This window comes from Diceros bicornis, chromosome 5 (genome assembly GCF_020826845.1).
Source record: "Diceros bicornis minor isolate mBicDic1 chromosome 5, mDicBic1.mat.cur, whole genome shotgun sequence".
NCBI classification, from domain to species: domain Eukaryota; kingdom Metazoa; phylum Chordata; class Mammalia; order Perissodactyla; family Rhinocerotidae; genus Diceros; species Diceros bicornis.
In genome coordinates, this window is record NC_080744.1 from 14,394,240 (window position 1) to 14,416,042 (window position 21,803).

Genomic DNA, 21,803 nt, shown 5'->3' on the forward strand with positions numbered 1-21,803 from the left:
AAATAGTGACTGGGTGCCCAGGCCAGCCCAGATAACTATTATGAATCTCAAAAGGCTATCACCCTGTGGGACGCTCCTTCGCTATATGACAAGGGGCTTGTCTAGCTGCCAGACACTAATGATGATGCTGTAGCTCAGGGCAGAAGCGTAATGTGGCCAAGAGGGTAGTGAGAATGGGGATCCTAGGGAGATAAGGACTGAATGCTGTCAAAGCCCACCCCCTAAGACTTACTTCTGAGGCCTAGGCAACACCCTATATTTTCCTCCAAGGGATTAGCCTGCCTGCTTCCATTTTCTTTGCCACCATCTATTAGTTGTGACCTAAGTTTCTGCCCTCCTTGACGATTATATTATGTAGAACATAATATAGTAAGTCTTTGGGTTACCTCCATATCAGAAAAAAAGACTCAAGCTCTCCCAAATATTTCATTACAGAAATAATGGAGTGAGAAGATGGGTCAGGAGGCTAGAAACTGTAGCATTTAAACTAAGGGAAATAAGAACAATTTATGGGAGTACCTTAACCGCCTTCCATACCATCCCTCTCCTGCACTCCAGAACACGTTTTAGGTTGGCCAGGCTGCCATGTTGTGCAGCTCCAGAGATGGTCATTCATTTGGTAGCCTACGGGCTGTGCAGCAATACACAGCAGTTCTGTGGTTGGCTTTGGGGTAAGGTAAGAAAGCCAGATGGTATGGGCATTAGGAAGCAGTCCCAGGGAACAGCAAGTCATAGAAAAAGAAGAAGGGAAACCAAGGACATCCTAAGCAGCAGCCTGAAGGACATGAGGGGCACAGGAATAGGGACAGGCAGCTGGGTAGCTGTTCCCTAGAGGCCTTTTAAACGTCAGAGGCTTCATATTTATTCTCTAAGACAGCTCACAGTGCAAAATTATCACATTAATTTTTTCTCAATAACCATTGAATGGCTTTCATTGATTAAGAAAAGAAAAACATGAAATATACTTTATAAATACAGATGAAAGAATTAGAAATACAGAATGGAATTGTTAATACCCAAGCAAAATTTGATGTTCACTCTGTTCTAATTCTCCAGGATTTATTTCTCACTCCTTCTCTCTCATGGAATTGAAGTTCATTTATCAGCACGTACTCCCTGATCTGTCGGGAAAGGTCTTGGTTGACGTTGGCTCCAGGCTTGGCACAGTCCTTTATGGGGTAAAGTCCAGCTTGTGGACATACTCAACATTTGGAAAATACTTTCTTCTCCTGCTAGCAACAGTTTTGCCTGCCACCATCCAAGGTGACAGCTTGGCTTTACTTATTAGAGTAATAGAGTAACAAGGTTAAAATAGCATATTGAATTTGAAATTTCAAAGGCCAGCTCTCTGATTTCCTTTGGTAGGTTGTCTCTGTGACACAAATGATGGCATATCAACAAAACATGAGCAGGTGACCCTCATAACACTTTGCCCTTCTAACTCCATTTTCATTGAACTGTGCTAAAATAATATAGTGAGCTTTCATAAGAGCTCTTTAGAACTGACAGATTTACTTGACCTAGGAGATTGCATATGGCCATAAGCAAGTCACTTAACACTTCTGGGCCTCGAGTGCCTCACCTGTAAACGAGATAACTAAATGATATCCAAGGATACATCTTGCTCCAATTTTCTGTGATTCAAAGTTTGAATGTAGACATTTATTTCTGAAATATCACTTCAGTGTGGCTTTTTTAAAATTTCAAATCATGAGTCTTTCTAATGTACTTAAATTGTTTATCAAAAAACTGAAATGTGGTTTCTGGTTGTCATTAGCAGACTTGTTAAAACATGTGGCCAACAGCAGTAGAGACTCATGCCAGAAACAGGCACTATCAGTTCCCAACATCACTGCCTGCTCCAAACAGAACTAGTTAACTCTTTAATGCTTAATTTATTTTTCGTATTAAGACTTTTATTCCAATTAGGAAAGAGAGCCGTAATAGAAAATACACAGTTTGTCAGGTGGTTTTTGTTTGGAGAACATTAGAGATTATGATTATTTAACGTATTTTGTCCACTCTTGTCAGTTTTCTGATTTGTTAGAAAAGTATATAGCTGAAATAATTGTGGTTATACAGGTATGTGGCAGCATTAATAAATTTAAACATATTGTCACTTTTCTCCATATTAGGTCACTGATTCAGTCAACAAAATGATGTTCTGATTCGGAGTCCGCATATGCTCTGTTGAACATATTCTAAAAATCCATGATGAGTGATAAATACAAATTTGGTTTGCACATAGGTGCTGGTTGATGTAAATTGATCTTCACAATATGATTTGACCTCATTCCAGATTATTTTTTTGTTATTGCAACCAAAAATAGATACATAGCAATATAGCCAATTCTTGATTATCTTTGTTAACTAATTGGTCGATTATCTTTGGCAGATTGCCAGACACCAGGCTGACTTTCCTAAGCCAAACAGGACACATCTCTGGCCACCTTCCTGTAGTGTCAGACTGTGCATGATTTTCTATTATATTCCCCACAGGTTACCTCCTTTCTTTCTTTCCCCTGATGTAACTTCCCAAGAAATTACAGAAATAGGGTACCAAACAGAGAATCTATATGTGATCACTTTTCTCATTTCCAACTTTGTTGAATGCACAGTTTTATCAGGAAAAGTAAGAAATCAGTCTTTAAAAATATAATTACTTTTAAATAATGAAAATTAATAAACTACAGTCAAAGTCTTGATCAGTAAGAGTCTTTAAGTTCTTGAAGTTGTAAGTTTACATAAACTATAGGATGGATGTTACCTTTCATTTTATTTTTACCTTATTGAATTCTATTTTTTAAAGTTTGACTTTTTAAATTTCGAGTAGAAATAAACCCATAATTAAAAGTTCATTCATTTGCATCATAATGTGTCTTCATCTTTTAGGGTTATCTTTACAGTTCAGCATTGCAACTATATGGAGTAGAATTGAATGGAGACTTTTGCCAGTTGCAGGAAATGGTCATAAAAAAATACCAGTTCACTGACAGAGTAAAGGTACCCTTTTAAATATATATCCTGTTTTCCACTGGATAGCATAATTTAGCCAAATTTCTTCTGGAGTTGGAAAATCTTTTTGAATCTTTTCTTGCTTACTGTTGTGTAGAAACGGATTGAATTGACTTAGTATTTTAAAATATTAGTAAAGATAAATTATTATAATTATATTCCACTCACATATTTCTCTTCCTCCCCAATTTTATTAGAAAGAAGACTATTTTTTTCTTTCATATCAGCTATAGTTTTAGTAGCAGCATTTTTAAATCTCCAGATGTTGGTCAGAAAAGTGTTTTATTAAACTCTGAATGTTGAAAGTAAGCAAAAAGGTTAAGTAATGCTCTCAGTTCTTTATGTTCTTTTTCTAAGCTTTCAGGAGGAATTGTGGATGCCACAGAGTAGAAGTTTATTGGGGGGAATGATGGCTTGGGTAGGGCTGTGACAGAAGTTTTCTCTTTTTTCTGTATGTAAGGGGAAAAATAACCAAAAAAAGGGAAAGGAAATTTTTCTGTTAATCTTTATCATTTCCCTAACAATCCTACACTTCTAATGGAAATGTAGAGAAATATTGAGTATCTAAGGATCTCTGGTGTTAAGTGCAATCTAATGTTGAAAGACATATCTCAGATTAAGGATCTAGCCTTCCCCCTTTTTTATAGAAGGAAATTTTTTAATTCTCTCCCTCCTTCCATCCTTCCTTTCTCCCTCTCTTGCATCTTAGAAATAGAGAGGTAAATGATCAAAGCAAATTCATTGTCCCATAATAAATTCGTGAGTTTTTCTCACTATTCCATATTTAGGGAAGAGAAACACACCGCTCTTGCATAAAAAAGATCACATAACTAACAGGAATATTGATTTAATTGGAAATGAGATTTAAAAATTAGGACCTCTTAAGAATCATAGTTTATAAATGGATAACCAATTTTTGTTATTTTTTTTGTTATTTTTGTTATATTTTTTTAAAGAACATGATAAAGGTGTATGAACTATATATTTATATAAACTTTAAAAGATTTTTACCCCTTGCTTTTCAAAGGAGTGGATGTGGACACCCACCCACCCACATACTTTCCTGGCTTGTGGCTTCTGTGGCCATTAGCAACCCAGTGGTAGAAAGCTGTTTTTATACATCTCATCGGCAACCTTAACTTTCCTTCCTTGAAGCGAAAGACAGATGTTGGATTTGAGGGGCCATAAGATCAACAGCAAGGAATTCTAGGATTATTTTTGATAGTATCTGTTGAAATCTAACTGACCTTCAAGGCTCAGTTTTTGCATTTTTGTTTTGTTTTTGTTCTTGTTTGGTCCTTTTTGACAGGGCTTTCCTCAGAAGTCTGGGAATCCTTGGTTGTCTGTTCATACTTAAGAGTGAGAAACAACAAAGCTGATTGAAGTTCTGAGCACTGCACACCTCACTGTTGAGTCCTTGCTTGGGTAGTTAGCTGGGGAATGTCTAATGAAGTATCTTAAGATTTTTCCTTTTGGGCTGGTCTGATTGCACAGAGAAAACTCTTCCAATCTCCTTACTGAATGGCAAGCAACATCCTGGGAACTGAGTGGTAGGAAAAGAATTGGAGAGATAGAGGGTTCTAGCATCCCATCTGCTTATTTCCTTAATTCCCTTGTTTTCAGTGCATTACCTTTTCCTTCAACTAGGTCTAGTGTCCCCTGACCCAGAGACCTTCTGTTTTACCTTTTCAAGAAAATAAACCTCAATTCTTTTGCTAGGGTAGAAGAAAGGTACTCAGGAATCTAGCTGATTCATAAACTGACTTTCAACCAAATTACCTTATTTTTAGCATTTCTTCCTACTGCTTTTCACCCAGAGATACCTGGTACAACCAATTATGAGCCTTTTGGAGATTCTGTAGTATAAGTCAAGTTTGGGTCTTAGCTTTCTATATTTCTAGCTTAGAAATCAATTTTCTCTGGTCTCCTAAATTCCTTATTATTTCCCCTTTTTTTCCTAACTTACAAATTTTTATGTCTGTTATTTTCTTTCCCATTCTCCCCATCCTTGTGGGTATATACCTTCTTTTTAAAAAACGTGTATTGTTATTATAATAGTTATTATAATAGTACGTGCTTGTGTCTTATCCACTATCTTTACATGGAAGACCCATTGATTTAAATTCTTCTTTCTTCCCTTTCCACCAGGCTAAAGGTAAACTTTCCTTCATTCCTATCTTGCTGATTCCTTTGACAGCACTTACGTAAAGTTATCAGCGTAGCTGTTTCATCCCATTACTAGATTATAACGTATTTAAGAGCAGATATTGTATCTTATTCATCCTGGCATATCTCCCTGCGTGGTATCTTGTACATAGGAGGTGCCCATTAAAAACTGGTTAAATTGATTTGGTTGCCTTGTGGCCTCTGCATTGTTAGCATTCCAGTTTGTCCAAAGCCATTCCTTGGGGTCTCCCTGGGACCTCTAGAGTACCTCTGTTGGTTGCCATAATTAATGGATCCACCTGATTCTTTTTCACCCTGTCTGTAGGGTGTGGGGGGAGAGTGAACAGAGACGGGAAAGAAAAAGAGGGAACTGTGTGAGAGCTATAGTGTATCAGTAGGTTAATTTACATACCTGTTTCATAGCTAAGATACGTGTTTAGGAAGTTTGCAGAGATTAACTATTTTCTCTGTTCAGGAACATGTCAAAGCTGTGTTTCAGAGGCTCTAAGCCAATTTAATTTAAATTACTTTAGTATTTTTATTACTTAAAAAAAAAGAAAGAAAATATTTTAAAAATCCGACCCCACAACATTCTGAATAAGTATATTATATATTTGTAAGACCAAGTGCTAATTTGGAAAGAAATCATATGATACAAAGCAGTTAACCTTTTTCTCTTTTTAAAATAAAATTGTTTGCTCTGCTCCTGAGCTAAATAAATATTTCCTCTTGTTATCTTGCCTGTGGTCTATAAGACTTATTGATTGTGGTCTACGTTAATTTTTTGAGGTATATAATTTTTAAATAAATTGTTTTCTTTTTTGGATAGATAATATATTCAAGTGAATTTTAGGTAAAGAGTCAGACAAGGCCAATTAATATATTGTTTTAACATTTTACAATTTGTAAATTACTTTTATGTTTTTATATGGTCCCATTTGATTCTGTGAATCAGGACAGATATTATTCCGTTTTATTGATGAGGATACTGACTGCGTAAGTATGCAGACCTAGTTGATGATGGAATCAGGATCTAAACCGAGGTCCGTTGACTCTTACAACTAGTGATGTAGTTGTAGTGGAAAAAGCTCTGAACTGGGAGTCAAAAGAGTGTAATTATGACTATATAAATAGTTCCATCTAAAACAACTAAATTTTCACAAGTTGATAGTTTTTATTAGATATTAAGTATCTCCCATAGGTGGTAATATTAAATATGCTGTTCTTTCTCCCATTTTAAGAAGCATTAACTTCTCATGTTGCCTCACAACATCACTGAACCAATAGCTATTTCTTCTACAGTCGTCCCATATGGTATCTTTGTTCTCGTAAATGAACTCATTCTTCTTCAGGTGCTTCATGCAGACATCTGTACCCAGGGTTCCCTTCTGCAAAATGCTGACGTGATTATAATGAATAATGTCTTCGAATATTTTCTTGATGAGGCAGAACAGGCCAGGTACGTTATTTATTCAAGCAAGAAATCTCTTGTTAAAATGTATCCAGCAAAGTATGAAAAGGGATTGGTAAAGTAGAAATGTTTTCATATTAGACTTTTTTTAAAATGACCTCAGGGGCGGCCCGGTGGTGCAAGCAGTTAAGTGCCCGCGCTCCGCTGCGGTGGCCCGGGGTTCGCCGGTTCGGATCCCAGGCGTGCACCAACGCACTGCTTGACAAGCCATGCTGTGGTGGCGTCCCATATAAAGTGGAGGAAGATGGTCACGGATGTTAGCCCAGGGCCAGTCTTCCTCAGCAAAAAAAGAGGAGGATTGGCAGATGTTAGCACAGGGCTGATCTCCTCACAAAAAAAAAAAAAAAAATGACCTCAACTTTGAGGAGATTATATTAAAAAGGAAATGTGTTATGTATAAAACAAAAATAAAAATAAACTTTGAAGGTCTATTTATTTATTTTTTTTCCTCCCAAAGCCCCAGTAGATAGTTGTATGTCGTAGCTGCACATCCTTCTAGCTGCTGCATGTGGGACGCGGCCTCAGCATGGCCAGAGAAGTGGTGCGTCAGTGCGCGCCCGGGATCCGAACCCGGGCCGCCAGCAGCGGAGCTCGTGCGCTTAACCGCTAAGCCACAGGGCCGGCCCTGATGGTCTAATGTTATAAAATATTACATCTAATTTGGGGCAGATATAAAATGATGTCATGAGCCAAGCATTTGCTTAGTCATCAGGGATGCAGTAAGATGTCACTTCCCAGTGGCCTTTGTGCTTCTTTTCTGTCTCAGTTTGCTTTTGATTGAAAAAACATGTCATATGCTATCCTATCACAAAATGATGGGACTTAACTAATGCCTATAAATGAATATAAAACAAGATATAAGAATATTAACCAAAATAGTGATTAATTATCAAACTTTAAAGATGTTCTTAAGGTGGTAACAGTAGGTTCCTGGAGTTTATCCCACTGTTCAAGTAATGGAAAAATTAGCAAATCTATGATGATGTTTCTTTTTTTTTTTTTTTTATGTGAGGAAGATCAGCCCTGAGCTAATATCCATGCTAATCCTCCTCTTTTTGCTGAGGAAGACTGCCTCTGAGCTAACATCTATTGCCAATCCTCCTCCTTTTCTTCCCCCAAAGCCCCAGTAGATAGTTGTGTGTCATAGTTGCACATCTGCTAGTTGCTGTATGTGGGATGCGGCCTCAGCATGGCCGGAGAAGCGGTGCGTCGGTGCACCCTCGGGATCCGAACCCGGGCCACCAGTAGCGGAGCACGCGCACTTAACCGCTAAGCCACGGGCTGGCCCTGTGATCACGTTTCTGACTTCTCTGCCACAATTTGATGCTTTGTGACCCATCAGCACCTATAGGTTCCTCTAATTAGAAATTTCCTGTAGTCTGTAGTCTAAGACAAAGATTTTCTGGCTAGTTAGGCTTACTGACTAGTTATTTATCATAATGGCATCAGTGTACTCTAGATGCAGGCAAGCTCCTTTCCATATGTGTGAAAGGGAATTACACAAATGTTTGGACTAGTGTATCAGTAAGGTTTCTACTGTGGAGAAACAAAAATGCATATAATTACAAACCATAAACAGTTAATCCTGAGTGGAATCCTGAATGGCTAAACCTCTATCCTGCCACCCCCTCACCTTCTCTACTCCCCTCCTCCCCCACTTTCTCACACACACACACCCCCGTAGCCATTAGTATTAGGTTAAGGTCACTATGAATTAACAATTTAAATAGTTTGAAAAGAAACTAGTTTAACAGAAAGCTAATCACATAGTCAAAGCTCAGCCAGAGTGGGTGACGATTTTTGGTCACAGGCTAAAGACCAGAAACATAACGTGAGCAAAGGTGTTTTAATCATAGTGCCCTCTTTAAGCTCAATTTCCATGGACAAAGTGTGGTTAGCTTTTTACCTTTTTAAGTTAATTACATAATTGTTGGAGAATGAAATATACTAGGTTTAGGTTGTATAAAAAGTTAAAAGAGAAAAACACCTTTAACTCTTTGGAGATTTATTATAGAAAGATTTTGAATGCTGAAAAATGATAAAAGCTACTGGTGAACTTGATACTGGAAATCTGCATGTTTGGGTTGTTTTAAAAACTTTCTTGGGCCAGCCCATGGCCTAGTGGTTAAGTTCAGTGCACTCTGCTTGGGCATCCGGGTTTGGTTCCTGGTTCAGACATACACCACTCATCCGCAGCCATGTTGTGGCAGCGACCCACATATGAAACAGGGGAAGATTGGCATGGATGTTAGCTCAGGGCAAATCTTCCTCAGCAAAAAAAACTTTCTTGGCACATTCATTTACAAACTCTACATGATTCACCGAATAGGTATTAGCCACGTGTGTTAGTTCAGTCATTTCTCCTAAATTAGTCTAGTGCAATGAATTCTAAATATAGATAGGTTATAGCCTCTCACGGTTAATTATCTTATCTCCATCATGAATGACAGGATACAGGAGAAAGTTTAGAAGATATAGTAAAGCATTCTAATACTGGAATCATTCTGACAAAACTGATCCTTTACCTATATTAATTCTATATTGTAGTAAGTAAAAGAGAATAGATGGCACAGCTTTTAGCCTCCAAAGACTTGTAATCTTACTCAGAATCTGAGGACAAGTGGAACGATGTTCCTATAAGAGTTAGGTTGTATGAGAAAACAGAAATATAATCACAGAAAATGTGTACTCAGGAAAGGCTCGGGCTTCAGAATAAGTTAGATCTCATCACAGGTTAACACCCCAGATTAGTAGAGTAATTGTTAGTTTAAAAGGTGCCTCCATGTGTGTTTTCAGTAGGTGAAACAGATACAACTCCTACAATGACAGCTTACCAGAAACAGCAAGTGCTGTTTTGAGAGCCACGCCAAGATACTCAGCTTCCGTGCTTATTAAATAAACTTGTAAAATATGTCATTTTTAAGGAACCGTATCAAAACAACAAACAGCTGTAACCCAAACACAGTGATATTTATTATCAAACTCTGCTACATGATTTTAGTTCTAGCCTGAGAAAAAGAACATTTGTATCATTTTGCCTAATAAACTCCAGAATGTACCAAATCTAGTAACCATTGCTACAACTAAAATAAGTGCAGATGACGTGCTGCCCACTGCCCCACTGCAATGGGTGCACATCCCTGCTTTGCTTGACCATCGCTCCCCAGTCGTGGGGTGTCCTATCAAGACTCATGCACAGTGTGGAAATCCAGTTCATGACCACCCTAAAGTTTACTCAGAACTGGTCAGACACTGCCTTTGGACACATGCACATGGCATTCCATTGTGCTTTAACCTGGCTCATCCCACTAAACTTCTCAGGTGCCATATTGTCCAGAAGCCTTTCCAGTGAATATTTCTGACAGCCAAAGTATGATTTCACTCTTGATGCTATTTTGAAAGATCTAATCTACATGTTATACTCTTATTGTTAGTCTTTGCTTGGTTTCTGGCTTCTATGGCCTTTTTCCACGACTTCCCCACGTCTACCCCTCAGCCCTGTTCCATTCTGCAGAACCAGTTTTGTCACACTTCATAAAGAATTTCAGGGGCTTTAACTGCTGATCCAGCTCTGACTTGTGTATTGGTTCTGAGAACTGAGTTTTGGCCTTCTAGTAGCCTGAATCTCCAGCTTGTTAAATCTCTTCCACACTGTAACTTCACAATTTTGCCAAGATTTCCAGTGTCTGGGAAAACCTAACATCTAAGTTTGTAATGTGTTGTAGAGCCTGGGAGTATATCAGCCGTCATGTAAGGAAACAAGGATCATTATTAGTAACAGTACCAAGTCTTGAAGATTCTCTCTCAGGTCTTCAGGTAAATAAGCCTCTTTCCCAGCATTTTTATTGTCAAAACTTTTCTCCTAGTTCTTTCTGATAGCTATTACAAAATTCTAGAAATGTTCTGTCTGAATATAGTGACAGATGATAGAATAGCAAGACCTTATGGCTTAAGAACTGGTTTGTGGTTTGTTCACTGGCCTCAAGAGCTCTGAAATTGTAATTCTTACCTTGATGTAGATTCTTTTGCTTCTCCACTAAATTTTTCCAGCTGTGGGGTTACAGTTTTAGGTTAACAAATGCTATTAAATGTTTGTAAGAAGGTTAGAACACCCACACCATAACTGTTTCCCTTAGAACAAAAGGAACAGAGTTGTTCAAGACTTCTAGAATCAAATAAGTAGATTGGTGGCCCACATACTATGCACAGTTTAGCTTCTAGGTCAGTGTGAAATCTTGCACAAACCACTTCTTTGTTCCTCAGTTTCTCCATATAAAGTAAGGCCAATATTTAATAATAAGATTCAGCCAAATAAATTGACCCTTATATAAGAGTTAATTGGTATTTGTAAAGCTCTTTGAGATCCCTAGATGAAAGATACTGTTGTATTTCTTAATACAGAGTAGTAGTAGTCTTTTCTTTAGTAGCGCTTTCCCTGCATGTAAGCACTGCCAAATTTAAGTATCTATTTCTTCCTTTAAAATACTAAACAATCATCGATAATACCTTCTTAAAAAATTTTTGTCAATCATCTAAATTACAGAAGTAATTCATGTTTGCCATAACAAGGGAAATAATCCAGAGATATATAAAGAAAAGGTGTTAATCTCCCCAGTTTCCCCCACTTAATTCTTCCCCGTGAGATCCCCAGCCATGAGTGATGTGATCCTACCATACTTTCCATACTCATAAAAACATATCTTTTAAAATATATGGTCTCTCTCGGGCCGGCCCGTGGCTTGGTGGTTAGGTGCACGCGCTCTGCTTTTGGCGGCCCCGGGTCGGATCCCGGGCGCGCGCCGACGCACTGCTTGTCTGGCCATGCTGGGGCCGCGTCCCACCTGCAGCGGCTGGAGGGATGTGCAGCTATGACGTGCAACTATCTGCTGGGGCTTTGAAAATTTAAAAAAAATTTAAAAAAAAAAAAGATTTAAAATATATGATCTCCAATTTATAATTTCTATATATATATTGAAATAATTCAGAGATTTTCACTACCAAAATAATAGCTTTCACACTAAATACACAAAGCTGTCTGCATAACCACAGGAAATTAATATTTGTGGAAGAGTCCTTATACATAAAGTCTTGAATAACTTTGTTGCTTTCCTATTTAATGACACTTCTTTAAACAGAAATATCCATTGGTGGCTCTAGAATTGCTGTGTCATGGAGACTCAAGTTTGCAACGTGAAGGCAAAGGCCTGAGGAAGGTTATGGAGGGAGATTAGCTCCACTCATGCAACCCCTTAGCACCATCACTGTGTATATACGAACAGTTTTCCTGTGTTTTCTGTGTATTCTGGTTGTTATTTTAGTCTTTTATTGTTTAAGCTTAATGATAATTACTAAACTAGATACGTTAAAACAGTTACTCTATTCTGTATTTTCTTTATTCTTTCCAGTTCCAAAATCAAAATAAAGTAATTAAGTCCCTGAATCCACAGACCTGCCATTTACTGTGACAAAGAGTTGTTTGTGTAGTACCATGTAGAGCTTAGTCTTGCTCATTGTAATAAAAATCTGTGTTCAATTACTTAGTCATAATTTCTTGAAATTCCGGAGAATAGGATCATTCTGCAATTTTCATGTTTGTTTATAACCTTTTCTTTTTTCCAGGTTAATATACAGTTATCTCCCTGGGTTGAAGAGGTACCACTGAACTATGATGTATACTCGGAAAAGGATATTGACAGGGAAGCTCTTGAACAAATACATTTATATAAGATTCTCTAGCACTAAAATAGTCCTACCTCAGTGTAATGTTTTGTTGAGTATATTGCAAAATAGTGAAAAAAAACATAACCCCAAAACCCTAACACATATTTATGTTTACATATTTGTAAGTAGTTATATATGTACATATACAACTTTGTTAGCTTTGTGTGATAATTTGATTAAAATATTTATCTGAAAAATTTTGGTTTTCCCCTGGTTTCTTTTATTCTGTTAAAAGTATAAATATGTGTCTTTTTTTGTTGCTAACTCTGTATACAAAATCCAGATATGACAAAAAAATACCAGAAGTAGCTTCTATCATGAGAGAAGGGTGGAAGGAAAGGTAGGTTACATTGTGTCTCGTTTATTAGACCTCTATTCTGTAAGATTCCTTGTACACAGCTTTATCTGAAGAGACTAGCACAAGGACTAAAATAAAAAATAATTGCAGTTGCTAGGAAAAAGCAAAGCTAGAAAGATAGCCTCCAAAATATAAATAGAGATTATATCTAGATAGAGCAATCACTGGTGATTTGTTTTTGCTTTTTTGTATTTTTTTTCTGTTATGACTGTATTTTTTTGAAATCAGGAAAAGCAAAACTTTTTTTTCAAGAATACAATGAAACATCAAAACTTGTACACTTAACTAGTTCCAATAACCTATTTAGCATTATATTTAAATTACTTTTTTTGAACCAAACTAACCCACATTTTGGAATTATGGAACCTTTTGGAGATATATCTTTTAAAAGGGATTTATCTACTATACTTTTTGTCATTACCTGCTTATGAAAAATAATTTGCAGTGGCAGTCAATTCTAACTTTTTTTGTTTGTTTCTTTGTGAGGAAAATCAGCCCTGAGCTAACATCTGCCAATCCTCATCTGCCAAGACTGGCCCTGGGCTAACATACGTGCCTATCTTCCTCCACTTTATATGCGACGCTGCCACAGCATGGCTTGCCAAGCAGTGCGTCAGTGCGTGCCCGGGATCCGAACCAGCGAGCCCCAGGCCGCTGCACTTAACCGCTTGTGCCAACAGGCCGGCCCCAATTCTAACTTTTAAAAGGAAGTTATTGGTCAGTAACTAAACGAAATGCTAAAAACAAAAAGATAAGTTTGGAACTTTACCATTGACATTAATAAGCTTAATATTTAGGGTCTGGTATAATATTGAATATCAGAATAAATGCTGTAATTCCAATAATTTCTTATCCATAGAGGCATTACTCATTCCTGCTAATCCATTAAACATTCTTACCATGCTAGTCACCCAAAGAGCAGCTGAAGCACAGTTAGGAAGTCCCTGTCAACTTATGGCATCTCTCAGTAACAATTGGTGGATGTTTCCAGGAGGCTGTGCCGATTTTCTGTGATTTTGGAAAGAGATTTCTATAAAATGAGAAAAATTAATTAAAAGTATTTTAAAATAGCTTGTAGCTGTTGTTCATATTTATATTCATTGTGTTATATGTAATTAAATATATTTATTGGTTTATCGTAATAAGTTACATTTAGGCACGTAAATTTCAAAACTGTAGCAAATAGTGAAAGCATACATAAGACACAAATAGTAATCATCCATGAAAAAATGTTTATTAGCAATATGACATATAATTACAATTATATAACATTTATTGAATTTCACTTTATGCTATGTCTATAGAAACTATATTTCCTGAACTCTGAATCCCGGTTGCCCTAGTGCTTATTTGACTGCTCAGAAGCATGAACCTCTAAAGCAAAATCTGCTGCTGTGGCCCTGGGTCAATGCCAGAACTCATGTTCTAGAATGCCCTGGACAGGACAGAAGGAGAGAGAACACTAGCAACTCTCTGGACCATGAGGGGAGAGGTCTATTTGTAAACCTAGTTTCAAGTCATTGAGCCCCTCATCTGTAAAATAAAAATAAGTATTTGGCTATCATTAATGGAATATAGTCAACAATACAGATTATAGGTGGTTTCCATAGACATGTGATTAAAGTTACAGGAAAAATGCACAAGTGTTTAAATACTGTTGTTACTGCTATGATTTTAGATATGTTAAACTATGGATCTTTAGTTGATGGAGTAGAAAAAAGGTATAAGCAGTCTAAAATATTGGAAAGTATTCTGTGATATATATATATGTTTAACACATTTTTAAATAAATGCCTGAGGCAAATGTTGGAACTATGGGATATATAGAGGAGACATTCCTCTACCAGTATTAGTATTCTGTATGTGGAATTATTTAACTTAATTTTAAACATGTCTTCTCGGAGTTTGTCACTCCTTAGTCTCAGCCTCCCTCTCTACCCTCTAATGTCCACATAGTGTGTCTCAGAAGGCTCAGAGGAAAGGAGGGTAATAGAGTTAAGATATTTTCATATTTCAGCAACCAAATGAAAAATAAAACTAAAAACGATTTTTTCATATAGCATTACTGGTCCTCAAACACCTAAAAACATTAAGATTACAGTAACTGTCCAAATTATTTAGCTCTTTACCTCACAAAATACATGACAAATTTGGTGAAAGAGTTAAATTGATAGAAAACAAACTAAAGTTGCTTATTAGAAATTTAGAACCTTTTTCTGTCAGCGTTCCTTTAAAATTACCAAACTTCATAGAGCGTCTCCAAGTTTTGTCACCTCGTTCCTTCATCTAAACTCCAGTCCCCTCCTCTAACACAGATGCCCTTGAGGTCCCAACCAGGTCCTATTTTGGGATACTACAGCTTAAATATTCCAGAATTTCATCATCAGTAGACGTTGTAAGGTATTTTCTATTGATGGTGAATTCCACAGCCATGCAACTATCAATTGTACTAACTAATCACACAAAAGTGCATTCAGCTCACACCGTACGTCTAGCACTCTGCCAGCCTCTGCAGATGCGAAAATGGAACACTTGGCTCCACCTTGAAAGAACTTACTCTAAGGAGGAAGAAGAACACAGTTTAGATGTAGGGTAAGGAAAGATATTCCTGGTGGAGGGAAGAGCGTGTGCAGAGGCATAGGGGATGGTGAGTGTTGTAGTATGACTAGAGCCCAGGGTGTGATTACATGAGGTTGGTAAAGTAGACGGATGTCAGATGAGGAAGGGCACAGTATGCCAAGCAAAGGAGACCACATTTTATCCTGAGAGTCAACATGAGCCATTAAAAGATTTTAAGCAGCATATTGATATGGTCAGAATAAAATTATAGAAATATAATTCTGGAGACACTAGGATGATTAATCGGGAAAAACAAGAGGCAAGGGGCTAAGTCAGGAAGCCATCACGGTGGTCCAGTGAACCCAGTAGGAATGAACTAAGGCAGTGACTCTGGGGATGGAGAGAAAAGAAAGGAGTCAAGGGGTATTTAGGAGGACTCAGCACTTTGTTGGGGACTACATAAATCCAGAAGTGAATAGATTTTAAAAATTACATTTATGAAGATACATAAGAAAATCAATGGGGTGTTACAGCAAATAAGTCAAAAGATAATAGGAAGAGGGGCCAGCCTGGTGGCGCAAGCGGTTAAGTGCTCGCGCGCCGCTGCGGCGGCCCAGGGTTCGCCTGTTCCAATCCCGGTTGTGCACCAACGCACCACTTGTTAAGCCATGCTGTGGCGGCCTCCCATATAAAGGAGAGGAAGATGGGCACGGATATGTTAGCCCAGGGCCAGTCTTCCTCAGCAAAAAAGACAAGGAGTGGCAGATGTTAGCTCAGGGCCAATCTTCCTCAAAAAAAAAAAAAAAAGAAATCTACTGAATAGAATCTTATACTATCAGCATAAAAATAGTTAAATACTAAGTATATGGCCAAAAAAGAATGCTAAGGAGGCAAAAATTAACACAATAGATTTAAAAGGAACCTGCCAAGAGTGAAACACACACACACACACACACACACACACACACACACACGATAAACAAAGATATTAACATTGAAGAGAAGGATTTGGGTGGGGCATAGAGTTCCAAACATTTTTCATGTAAATAAATAAGAATCTAGTAGGGAAAGAAAATCCTTAAGGGTTTCACTGGGGACATGCTAGCTCAGTAAAACATTCCTGCTTTTAAGAGGAACTCATTTCCTGGATACAATATTAATTAAACAGGCCGTGCGCTTGAGCTGCTGTTAACTTCCCTAGACTTGTCCAGATGCCTTAAGCAACCCAACCACTTTAGGCTACAGTTTACCCACTTGTAAAATAAGTTAATGTTTTTGGACCATGAGTTCACAGAAGTATTACATACATTAACCGAATGACAGATAAATACCTTGAGATACACACATAAATAGAATACAAACTGGAATGGATTTTAGTCTCTTTCTCTAAAGAAGTGTCCCAAGAAAATTGATAGCTGTAATAATCCTAATTGTATCAAGGATCCTCATTTCCTTGCACATAAATAGAATACAAATTGGAATGGATTTTAGTCTCTTTCTCTAAAGAAGTGTCCCAAGAAAATTGATAGGTGTAATAATCATAATTGTATCAGAGATCCTCATTTCCAAGAGCATTCAAATTCAAGTTGCTCTTTGCCAACAACAATAATCATCTGTTTGTGAAATTCTCTAAAACTTCTTGGTTTTCTCAAATTTCTGCTTTCTTTGAGGGAGATGAGGAAAGGAAAAATATGCCCAAGATGACCTCCTAGGAATAAATTGAATATGGATTAATGAAAATGTAATCCTGTAGACTAAGAAAGAAAAAAGTGTATGAAAAATCTCAACTGAATCTCATGGGAGGAAAAGACCACAAGCTATGAAATCAGTTCTTAAGCAGACTCTATTAAAACACTTCCTCAGTGACCTAAATCAAAGACAGACTCCTCGACCAGTAAGGTGATACATATTTAAATCCTGAGCCTTCAAAGAAGACTTTCAGGCAAAAAAACACCTAAAATTTATTGACACGTATTTTGTACATGATGCATTAGCTACTGATCCTGACAACAACTCAATGAAGTAGGCGCTATTAATCCCATTTAACAGATGGGTAAACCGAGTTTTAGTCAAGATAAGAAACTTTCCAAAAGTTGTACGGCTAGTGAATGGCAGAGCCAGGATTCAACTCTATTTTTTTATTGTAATGAAGGTTTATTTATCTTGGACTTTATAAACACAATGATTAATTGATCAGAACATTCCATCCTTGTTTAAGCCAGAAAATACAGAAAAAAAGTATGAGACCTAGGAGTTGATAGCTATCAACTCTATTTTCTCTCTGAATTCCAAAGCCTGTGCTCTTTTGTTATGCTGCCTCTATATTTTAAATTTCATAGCCTTATATTAACCACAAAATCAACAGATTCTAATGGGGAGAAGCCCCCTTTGGATTCCTCATCAATATGAGAGTTGCTTGAGTAATCGTCAAAAGTATGAGCTACAGCTGTGACTTATAAATCTGTTGGGCGCTGAAGCCAAGAGGAAAGATGACAACTACATCATAGTTCAAAATTTGTGGCTTTTGAATAAAAAGTACAGCATGACTTTAATATTATAATTGGTATTGCTTAATACTATGAATATAATATCCTAGATGGAAATTATTCATGTGATTCTATTTGTACATTGAAAGTTACCTCTATAGAAAGTAGGTTCAGTCTGTTCCATTTTTTCCCCCATTTACTAAATTGTTCATCCTTTGTAAAATAATACCTGAACTTTTCAAAAGCAACTGAAGACAGAAAATATGCCAAGATTTTGGTTTGCAGGCAGAAAGGGCACACTAGTAGAGACTATAAATGATTTACATAGAACAATGACTCAGTTTTTGGACTCCAGCTTTGCTTATTTTTCCTTGCCAAACAGGCATTATTATAAACAAGGTGCAAATAAGAGCCATTCTTTCTGTTGGAAAACAGAGAATTCAGAGAAGCATAGACTTTTAGAGTTAGAAGATACCTTAGGATAAACTAGTTCAACTCCATTTTCTTAGAGAAAAAAAAATCACATTTGGAGCTTCTTTGAAAAGTTGGAGAAAGCAACTTCCTTAAAATATATCTGCATTCTGGCCACATGGTACCTACAATTTATGGAATAAAATGAAGCTTGAAAATCACTTTAGGTTGATGTTGAGAAATTGGAAGCTTCCTACATTGCTGGTAAGAATATAAAATGGTGCAGATGCTTTGGGAAATAGTTTGGTAGTTCTCCAAAGTGTTAAACATAGAGTTACCATATGACGTAGCAGTTGTACTTCTAGATACATACCTAAGACAAAGGAAAACATACTTCCAACATAAAAACTAGTCCACCAACGTTAATAGTACATTATTTATAATAGCCAAAAATTGGAGTAGGGGAAACAAATATCCATTAACTGAAGAATGGATAAATAAAACAAAATTCCATTGTATGGAATAAAAAGAAATGAAGTATTGATACATGCTACCCCATGGATGAATCTTGAAAACATAATGCTAAGTGAAGGAAGCCAGTCACAAAAGATCACATGTTGTATGATTCTATTTATATGAACTGTCCAGAATAGGCAAATCTATAGAGACAGAAAGTAGATTAGTGGTTGCTTAGGGCTAGGAGGGAGGCAGGAGGAGGATGGGAAGTGACTACTAATAGACACGAAGTTTCTTTTTGGGATGATAAAAATAGCCTCAAATTAGATTGTGGTGATAGTCATACAACCCTGTGAATATACTAAGAACCACTGATTGCATACTTTAAATGGTAGGAATTGTATATTGTATGGTATGTGAATTACGTCTCAATAAAACTGTTTTAAAAAAAAAGATGAGGCAGAAGAAAAAGTTATCTTAGGTTGTAAACAATATCTGTGGCTTTATCCTTGTAACAGTTGGGTAATTATTTAGCACAGCAGTGTTCATGTCATTAAATCATAAAGTGAGAAGATGACCTGTACTTAGTTTAACATGTACATGCCTGATTTTCAGAAAGCAAATAATTGTATTAAAAATTATATAATCTTGGGGCCAGCCCAGTGGCATAGTGGTTAAGTTCGCGCACTCTGCTTTGGATGCCCATGGTTTGCAGGTTCGGATCCTGGGCGCAGAAATATGCATCGCTTCTCAGGCCATGCTGTGGCAGGCGTCCCACATATAAAGTAGAGGAAGATGAGCACAGATGTTAGCTCAGGGCCAATCTTAGCAAAAAGAGGATTGGCAACAGATGTTAGCTCAGGGCTGATCTTCCTTACCAAAATAAAAAATATATATTTATATAAAAATATTTTATATAAAAAAATATATATATATATAATCTCAGTAGGTTCATTAGAAGAAAGGAGATCATTTTAGTGCTGTACTATCACCTACTATTTTATGTATGTGTGGACATAAAGTTATAACTCTGAAAACACTATAAACAAGTAGTCATCTATTCCTCCTCTCAGGCAAGTCCCCTGGGGACCCTGGATGGGTATCCAGCATTTTCATAGCCTGCATTCATTTTTTAGCCCTAAAGACAACTTTTACATTCAATGACTGTAGACATGAAACAAGATCTGGAACACCTCTGGCTGACAAAGGTCTAAAAGAAAGCAAGCTGCCTGAAACCAGTGAGGCAGCAGGCCTAAAAACATTGGAGTATGCTGCCCTTTTTTCTCTGTATTGAATGAGTTTGCTGTGAAAGTGAACATAGGTACCAGGACTAGGAGATGTATATATATTCAAAACTGAATGGTCAGAATGACTCAGGTAGGAAAGGTGTGGCACTGATAAAATATATCTTTGATCCCTGCAAAAGGACTACAATTTTTGCAGGTAAAACAATTTGTAGAAACCATTTCACAGGGCTTTGTTAAGATACACATTTAGAATTCTAACTAGTTCTTCTAAGTACTACATCTAATGTTAATATTGGTATCAAACCATACAGCTTTATTGAGGTATAATCAACATACAGTAAGTGAAGTAAGTACACCATAACGTATGTATACATCTTTGAAACCATTACCATAGTCAAGATGGTAAACATGTCCATCCGTTGTAGAGTTTTCTCTTTTCACTTTGTCATCCATTCCTCTCTTGACCCCTGCCGCAGGCAAACACTGATCTGATTTCTGTCACGAGAGATTAATTTGTTTTATATAAATGGAATCATACTGCATACACTTTGTCTACCTTTTGTCATTCAACATAAGGACTTTAATATCCATGCATGTTGTTTCACATATCAATACATAATTTGTTCCTTTTTATTGATGAATAGTGTTCCATGGTATGGATATACTACCATTTTCTATCCATTCACCGGTTGATGGACTTTGGGTGTTTCCAGTTTCGGCAATTACAAATAAAGCTGCTATGATTGTTTTGTTTTTTTTTTTGTGAGATCAGCCCTGAGCTAACATCTGCCAATCCTCCTCTTTTTTTGCTGAGGAAGACGGCCCTGGGCTAACATCTGTGCCCATCTTCCTCCACTTTATATGGGACGCCGCCACAGCATGGCTTACCAAGCAGTGCGTCGGTGCGCGCCCGGGATCCGAACCAGCCAACCCCGGGCCGCCGCAGCGGAGCGCGCGCACTTAACCACTTGCGCCACCGGGCCGGCCCCTATGATTGTTTGTATATAAGTTTTTGTGTGGTTATATGCTCTCATTTCTCTTGGGTGAAAACCTAGGACTAGAATGGCTGGGTCATATGAGAAGTATATGTTTAAGTTTTTAAATAACTGACAAACTGCTTTCCAAACTGAACGAATCATTTTATACTGTAAACAACAGTGTATGAAAGTTCCAATTCTTCCACATCATGACCAATTCTTAGTATGGCCAGTCTTTTTAATTTTAAGCATTCCAATGGATATGTATACATATCTCATTTTGCTTTTAATTTTCATTTCTCTAATGACTAATGATGTAGATCATCTTCTCATGTGCTTATTTGCCATCTGTATATTTTTTAGGGGGAGGTGTCTGTTCAAATATTTTGCCCATTTTTATTTATTTTATTTATTTTTGTGTGTGTGAGGAAGATCAGCCCTGAGCTAACATCCATGCTAATCCTCCTCTTTTTGCTGAGGAAGACCGGCTCTGAGCTAACATTTATTGTCGATCCTCCTCCTTTTGTCCCCCCAAAGCCCCAGTAGATAGTTGTATGTCATAGTTGCACATCCTCCTAGTTGCTGTATGTGGGACGCGGCCTCAGCATGGCCGGACAAGCAGTGCATCGGTGTGTGCCCGGGATCCGAACCAGGGCCGCCAGTAGCAGAGCACACACACTTAACCGCTAAGCCACGGGGCCGGCCCCCAATTTTTTCTTTTACAGTTTGTGTTTTTTGTGGTCCTCCCTATTTAAAAAGTCTTTGTCTAACCCCAAATCACTAAGATTTTCTCCTATGTTTTCTTCTAGAAGTTTTATACTTTTAACTCTTACATATAAACGTAGTATAAGGTAACTAGTTCATTTTTTTTGTATATAGACATCCAATTATTAAATACCATTTTTTGAGACAATTATTCCTTCCTCCATTGAATCG

The 21,803-nt window shown here is 37.3% G+C and overlaps 1 protein-coding gene across 2 annotated transcripts in view; it reads left to right on the forward strand.

The window, feature by feature from the left end:
• The window catches only part of LOC131405675 (uncharacterized), a 30,382-nt gene extending 17,820 nt beyond the window's left edge, over positions 1-12,562 (forward strand). For both annotated transcript variants that reach the window (XM_058540730.1, XM_058540731.1), the window contains exons 4-8: positions 1,057-1,178; positions 2,893-3,003; positions 6,534-6,640; positions 10,378-10,468; positions 12,272-12,562. In XM_058540730.1, coding sequence (XP_058396713.1) covers positions 1,057-1,178; positions 2,893-3,003; positions 6,534-6,640; positions 10,378-10,468; positions 12,272-12,388 — 548 coding nt within the window. In that variant the 3' untranslated portion in view covers positions 12,389-12,562. The remainder of the gene's footprint in view (positions 1-1,056; positions 1,179-2,892; positions 3,004-6,533; positions 6,641-10,377; positions 10,469-12,271) is intronic.
• The last annotated feature ends 9,241 nt before the right edge of the window (positions 12,563-21,803 follow it).